At 37.0% G+C, this 7,897-nt stretch overlaps 1 protein-coding gene across 2 annotated transcripts; it reads left to right on the forward strand.

Moving 5' to 3' along the window:
- Positions 1-2,090: 2,090 nt before the first annotated feature.
- On the forward strand, positions 2,091-5,769 carry FAM69A (family with sequence similarity 69, member A). 2 transcript variants are annotated; one of them, XM_009871119.1, is made up of 4 exons: positions 2,091-2,216; positions 2,523-2,630; positions 3,298-3,474; positions 4,835-5,769. In XM_009871119.1, exons 1-4 carry the CDS (start codon positions 2,103-2,105, stop codon positions 5,645-5,647), a joined length of 1,212 nt encoding a protein of 403 aa, XP_009869421.1. In that variant the 5' UTR covers positions 2,091-2,102; the 3' UTR covers positions 5,648-5,769. The 2 variants fall into 2 exon arrangements, with proteins under 2 accessions (XP_009869421.1, XP_009869422.1); XM_009871120.1 differs by lacking the exon at positions 3,298-3,474.
- The last annotated feature ends 2,128 nt before the right edge of the window (positions 5,770-7,897 follow it).

A 7,897-nucleotide genomic window follows, 5' to 3' on the forward strand; every position in this document is an offset into this window, starting at 1 on the left:
AAGATCAGGTCAAGTGAGTGTGTGAAAGAATAGGGATGCACAGCTGAGGTGCATGGCAAGACAGCAGCTGCATGGATTTGGAAACATCTTTGTTGGTTTTGGAACTGACCTTTCCTGCATTATTTTTTCCGAGAGGAAAGTGTAAGGCATGCTGGATGTTTGCCATATTTTTTGTAAGTACTAATAAATTATGGTAGCCTTTTCCAGTGAAAAACTGGCTTATTTACACCTGCTGCAGCTCTGTGTTTTCCCTTTGTTTTAAAGCTAAGTAATATTGTTTGTCCTGTTGCCATCTTGTGGAACACACTTCCTCTTCTCCTAGGTCTCCTTCCGTAGCTCTCTGAGTTTTTGGCTTGTAGCTGAGAGTTCATTCTGAAGCAGTATCAGGTTTTTGATTTTATTTTTCTCCGCTTAATCTAGATTGTTCATAGTAAAACATTTGCTTAGTTTCAGAAAAGTTGAACAGTGTGAATCGTGATGATGCCCTTCAACAGGTTAGAACTGCTTCTTTGAAAATAAGTTGCATAATTAAAAAATAAGTTGCATATTAAAAAGGGAAATCCATTTGTTAAGATCTTCCTGTGCTTGTGGAAGATTATTTCTTTAGTAACTTTTTTCTTAAAACGCGAAACACTTAAAAGTGGAAGCCACGTATTCAATTTACTATGATTTAAGATAATTGCTATCAAATTGTAGTCGTTTGAAATTATTTCAGTGCTTTTCCTCCCATGCAGATAGAGACATCTGAAATGATTATGTGTGAGATGGGTTAACTTGGTAGGTATGTGAATGGCTTGTCTATGAAGAGCAGCGAAGTTAGGACCTGTCACTCTGGAAAAGAAATGGTGTGGCAGGGAGGCATGTGATAGAGGCTTACGAAATCACAACAGATGTGGAGACAGTGGACAGAAATTGGCAACTCATCTCTGCCAGTACATAAACTAGGGGATCTCAAACAAAGCTAGCATGAACAGATTTAAGCAAAATAAAAAGTCCAGTCCCTGACCTTGTACAGTGGGTAGTAGACCTGTGGAATTAATTGATAAAGGGTGTTGTGGTTGCTAAAAGTTTGTAGACTTCAAGGGAGTCATGGTGAGTTTGTGAAGGATAAATGGGTTGAGATTGAGTAAACATAGAAAATTGCATCTGGCTTAGCAAGTTCTCCTAGGGGAAAATGGGAGCGCATTTGGCAAATATATTATGTTCTCGCTCTTAGATGGTATCGACTTGTAGCTATTGCTAAAGATCATGATGCTAATAGAAATGGATCTCGTACTCATCCAGTATAGCTGCTCTCAAGCACTTTTCTTATATCCTGTTGCTAAAGGTGATCATGATTTTCTAGTTTTCTAATCCTGATGTATAAAAATAAACCATTAGCACACCAGAGGGTGGGAAAAAAGTCAAAACATGTCTCCTTCCTTACAAGGCACTTAGGGAGAGCTTAGTTCGTAGTTCATACTTTTTTCCTCTGTCCCTAGTGAAAACTGTAAATGTGAGGCCACAGAAACAATAGGAAAATATTGCATACAGTTATGGGAAAGGCCACTGAAGGTGAGGCTAGTGCAGAGGAATTTTACTTGCATAATTAAATGGTGCCATTTCAAGGAACGAATTTGAGACTTCAGCAGCTGTAGAACTGCCTGTAATACCTACCCTGTTCATTGTGTATCTGTCTTGCATATTTATATGTTAACAAGATTCCTGATCTCTTGGATTTGGTTTACCAGGAGTGGAGCACTAAGTAACTAGTCTTTGTGAAAAACACAAGTAGTTGAGCTCTGTCAGTTTAAGATTTTGATAGAATTGGTTCTTGCAGCCTGAGTGCCCTATGAGGGTCTGCCACCTTTCCTTCTATTTATTTATATCTTAGTTTTCCCCTTTCTCCTGCTAAGTCAAAATGATCTCCCCTGTCAGTTTTGCTCACTGATGGAAGTGAATGTTCCATGCAATACAGTCTGCTTATTGTATCACTGTGGAAGTCAAAATCTGAAAGGTGAAATAGTGAATCATGTTTGTTTCTATTATTCTGACTACTGCTGAATGAATTACAAAGAATATTTCCACTTTGTGTCTTCTAGGTACGTTTCTCATATGCGCGGATGAAGTATCTCTTCATCTCTTGGTTAGTAGTATTTATTGGCAGCTGGGTTATGTATGTTCAGTACTCTACCTACACAGAACTATGCAGAGGACATGACTGTAGGAAAATAATAGTAAGTATATTTAGCATCACTTTAAGTGTTTGTTGTGCCTAATTCCACAGTCAATTCAGTCAGTGCCACATGTAAATTAATCCAAATTAATGTAAATTAATCAAATTCTGATACTCCATCATGTTGAAGTAAGATTACACCTTCAGTTACAAATAAAACAGTTGTGTCTCTTAACCTTACTTTGGTATAAGGTCATTAAAATTGTTTTCTTAGATTTTTCTTTCAAGAGTCAGGTGTTGGGAGAGAGAGAGTTGTTGCTTAGTTTCTTGGACAACTTGTTAAATATTTTTCTCCCTTTTTTTTAAGTGTGATAAATACAAGACTGGAGTTATTGATGGATCAGCATGTAGCAGCCTTTGTGCTAAAGAAACATTATATTTTGGAAAATGTTTGTCAACAAAGCCCCATAATCAGGTAAGGTTTTACTCATCCAACCTAGTTTTATTATTTCCCACTGAAATGCCATTGCCTTCAATTTCAAATAGCCCTTAGTGTTAGCAAGTTGTATCTGTTTAATACGGATTATTTCAAACTTTATTTGCTGTGACATGCAGAGCATTGTTTATGTATGTGTGTATAATATATGGGTATATTGTATATTAATATTATATACAATATGTACCTCATTATTGTATATTAATCCTTTATGTAGAGGAGTATATTACTATTTTATAATACATATATTTTAGAAACACATTATATATATAAAAATACTGTCTCCGTCTGCATTTTTTCAAAATAACTATACTTTTTTACAGCATACTTCTCTGCTGCCCTGCTTCACAAATAGAAGCAGCAGCCTCTTAACAACCCACACAAAGGTGGTAATAATGTGTATATATACTGTTTATAAAGTTCTCTTTGTATTTTCACAGTGTAGTAGTGTCTCGTAAGTTACCTGCAGTAGCGTATTGAATTCAAAGTTGTTGTCTGAAGGTGTTCTGTGCATTGTCTATATAGATCAGTTTTCTAATCTGTGTTGCTGCTTGACTCTTCAAGCAGTGGTTGGAGTGCGGGTGGTCTTTAGATGATGGACTTCTGCAGTGGGTTTTTACCTTTTTCCCCCTCTTTTCCTGCATAGATGTATTTAGGAATCTGGGGAAATCTTCAAGGTATTATAAAATGCCAGATGGAAGAAGCTGCCCAACTTGATTTTGGTACTGACCCAGAACCAAGGAAGGAAATGGTACTGTTTGATAAACCAACAAGAGGAACTACTGTTGAGAAATTTAAAGAAATGGTGTATGGTCTTTTTAAAGTAAGTATATGCTTATTCTATTGTGACAAAAAAAGATAGAGAGAAGGCCCTGTACTGAGCCTTGTTCAAGTGCATGTTAGAAAAGTAATCAGGACAAAAATATTTTTTCCTGGAGGTGCCTATTTTGAAGTTTGAAGTAACTAATTATAATTTTTACCCTTAATTTTAGCAGAGGGAAGCTGGTATGCATCTTGCATGTCTACAGTATTCATTTGAATTTGTATTGAAAATATGATAGAAATATTTCGTGCCCCCACTTTTGGGGTTATGTAACCAAGTACAATGACTGAAGCATAATTTGAAAACTCTTCATGCTTGGGAAGAATTATTGTGATAACTGAGCAAACAAGAATCTCTTTAGCCGGAATTACCGGTTTGTGCTGTGTTACATTAATGTGATACTTATTTGTATGGCCTTAATGCTACCCCAGAATTTTCACAGTATAATCACTTTGCTGTGTAAGTACTGATTTGGGGTTTTCTTTCTTAAAATACTGTTGCTGTTATCATAGCTCTTACATGTGTTGCGTGATCTAGTCGAGAGGTGGTGTCCCTGGCGACAGGGAGGCTGGATTAAAATGATCTCTAGGGTCCCTTCCAGCCTAGGCCATTCTATGATTTCCAGTGATGAAAGTAACACTGTTCTAGCTGAGTGAACATGTGTACACATGCACACACACGTAACATAACTATGTAAAGTTGTTGACAGTTGACATGCATTGCGGTAGCTTTGTCTCTGAGAATGGGTGAGCAACAGGTGTGTTTCAGAGTAGTTTTTAGGAGAACTTGCCAAAGTTTCTTTCCATGTTCATCAGTGGTAGATGAAAATACATCAGTTCTGATTCCAGCAATGGCTTCTTTCTCTGTATCGATGCAATGGAGGTGGTGATATCAAGTAATAAAATACAATATTCCAGTACACTTACCATGTGGGATTTGTATGCAGTGTGTCTTGGTGCTTTTTATAGCTGGCCAAAATGTAGATGCTACTATAATCTCTCTATACTTGTAAGGTTTCATCAGCTGAAAGCTAAACCTGATCTAAACTTTTGAATTCTACATGATTTTTCTAAGAGAATATGTAACAAGCTACTTTATGATTTTTCTAAACACTGATCTAAGAATGAATTTTACTGTTTGTATTTTGAAATGCAAAGAACACTACTTCTGGAAGATCATACACTTGGTGCCTTTGAAAACAGATCAAAAAGGAAGCTCTTCAGGCACCTGATAGCAAGTCATGCAACATCTGTAACTGAAAACTGGAACATAATATGCCCTACCGTAGAAGGAGAATAACAGATGTATTGGTGGCAGTTAATGAAATCATATTTAATGGTTTTTTGTTTGTTGCTTTTAGGCAAAATTGGGTGAACAAGGAAATCTTTCAGAACTGGTTAATCTCATCCTGTCTTTTGCTGATGGAAACAAAGATGGTCGAGTTTCTCTGCCAGAAGCGAAATCTGTATGGGCACTTCTGCAGCTAGAGGAGTTTCTGTTAATGGTGATATTGCAGGACAAAGAACATACTCCCAAGTTGTTGGGGTTTTGTGGGGATCTATATGTGACCGAAAGAGTTGAATATACCTCTCTCTATGGAACCAGCCTTCCATGGATTATAGAACTCTTCATTCCCTCTGGCTTCAGAAGAAGCATGGACCAATGGTTTACTCCGTCATGGCCAAGAAAGGCAAAAATAGCTATAGGGCTTTTGGAATTTGTGGAAGATGTTTTCCATGGACCTTATGGAAATTTTCTTATGTGTGATACAAGTGCCAAAAACTTGGGATATAATGATAAATATGATTTGAAAATGATGGACATGAGAAAAATTGTGCCAGAAATTAATTTGAAGGAATTAATTAAAGATCGTCAGTGTGAATCAGATTTGGACTGTATTTATGGTACAGACTGTAGAACTCTATGTGACCAAAGCAAAATGAGATGCACCACAGAAGTAATTCAGCCAAACTTGGCAAAAGCCTGTCAGCTACTTAAAGACTATTTGCTTCGTGGTGCTCCTTCTGATATCCATGAAGAACTAGAAAAACAGCTGTACTTGTGTATTGCCCTTAAAGTCACAGCAAATCAGATGGAAATGGAGCATTCATTAATACTCAATAACTTAAAAACTTTACTGTGGAAGAAAATTTCCCATACAACTGACTCTTAGCTTCTCCACCAGCAGATGAAATTGATGCCTGCCACTGGAGGTGGCCTACCACATTTGATTTAAAACAATCTGCAGCATTTTTTAAAGATGTTTCTTTACTCAGACTTCATGAACTCTTGCCCTTCAGTCAGTACCTTACGACAGAGCTTCTCAAAGACCTGCTGCTGGATGATCAGGCAGAGGCCAGAAGCACATCTGGTGTTCAGTGCTGTGTTATGGAAACAAAAGCCCTGCATGCTTGACTGTTCTGTGCACTTTGTCAGATCTTGAACAGGATTATTCACTGTGTCACCACATCAACAGTTCTGTGAAAATCATTGCTCACTTGTGTAATATCTGCAAAAGATTTTTATCTTACGTAGTTTTACGAAGAACCACTGCTACTGCAAATGATGTGTCTGAGTTCAAGCTGCTGTTGTGAATAAACTGAACTGTGAGGCTGAAGTTTACTGATACCTTGGGCATGGCAGAATTTGCACATTAATAATTTTTAAACTCTGGAAAATTAGCATTTGATTCTAGAACTGACAGCTTGTAATATGAGACTTAAACCAGATTTTGTTTACACCTTGTTACCTCATGCTTACATCTTGAATGTTTAAGTAGTTCAATGCTTTTTAAGTCCTTATACAGTGAACCATGTTGGGAGCCAAGAATTCTAGAACATGTTATTTCTTAAAATTGTGTCTATAACCTAGCAGCAATATCAACATCTAATTTAAAAAAATATAATTGTTGTACTTCAGTTGAAAACTTTAACCCAAATTAAGCTGAGGCAAATACTGAAAAGGAGTTTGTAGACTAAGTTATTGTATGAGAACTGAAGTTGATTTTTATAAATACTAATAGCAAAAAGTCCTAACAGTTAAAAAAAGGAAGCTTGCATAATGTAGGAATCTGCTACATTACATGTGAAACAAGGAATAGCTGTGGATTAAGTCTTGACTCTCCTGTACCTCCAAATTTAGCTACACCATCATACTTAAATCCTCTTGAACTGTTGCAGGAAGTGTCTCAGAGCAAGACCTGAACCTTAGGACAAAAGTGGGATTGTGCAGGATCACAGACTGTTGCCTAAATGGCAGCCTGAGACATAGTAACAGGTAGGAATCAGGGTGGAACCTGAGCAGTAACATCCATGAGTTGTGGTTAAGTCTCAAGGCATGAGTCAATAAACACCATCTGATCCTGGCACTCCACATAGGCTGACCACTTTGCCACCTTCAGTCTGCATCTGTTTTTTCTCAGATTTACATCTGTGTTCACAGTTACGCGGAACTGGATGTCTGTAAAACACCTTAATACTGCACTTAACTGTCAATCTCTAATTTATAAATGCTTTAGGTATGAAGTAGTTCAATCCTTAATGATGTTAATAGCAGTCATCTATCCTACTTCTAGATCCTGGCCCCTTAATACACTTTCAGTATAGGTAAGGACAAGCTTTATATGAAAGGTTGTTAATTCCTTGAATGATTGAACTGAAGTACAGGACCAACATAAAGTCATTTTTCCATACCATATGTAATGGTATGCATCTTGGGTTAAGAGTGCACTAGTCTAAAAATCAGCTTTTTAGTTTAAGAATTACTATGCTAATGCTAATTAGCATCTCTAACTTTGTAACACCCTCCAACCATGAGCCAGCAATGCACTCCAAAGTAAAGTGGTCATGTTCTTGGTGGAAAAATCTGACTGTAATTGCTACTAGGTTTTGGGCAGAGATTTAATTTAAAATTATGTCGGGTATTGTAAACAACTGGAAAACATTAATAGTGCAGTTTGTACAGAAACTTCATTTTTATTGCTGTTGCATCAAGTTGGAGCTATCATTGGGAAAAAATACACTTTTGTTTACATTAAATCTTAGGCCTCTCTTTTTCTTTCTGCAGCAGTACTTACCATCTATCAGTATACCTTTATGCAAAACATTCCTTGATGTAGCCTACTTGACTCACATTTCAACTGTGCAAGCACTGTAAATCTAATGAGAAACAAGTAAGTGCCTATGAAACAGATTTAAGAGAAAATAAGGTATCTAGAGCAAGTCAAGGCCTCTGTAAGCATGTATATGCAATTTAAGTGAATTCTCATGTCTAATCACTAAATAATGTCAAGTATTCAGCCTGAGAGTTAGTACTTGTTTCAGTAGCAGCCAGAGCTTGGTACAGAGTGCTGCCGGAAGAAGCTTAAATACTTCCACTAGACGTTTATTCCTGTATCAGCTACACATAAATCACAGTAGGGAAA

Source organism: Apaloderma vittatum, unplaced genomic scaffold (genome assembly GCF_000703405.1).
Source record: "Apaloderma vittatum isolate BGI_N311 unplaced genomic scaffold, ASM70340v1 scaffold38836, whole genome shotgun sequence".
NCBI classification, from domain to species: domain Eukaryota; kingdom Metazoa; phylum Chordata; class Aves; order Trogoniformes; family Trogonidae; genus Apaloderma; species Apaloderma vittatum.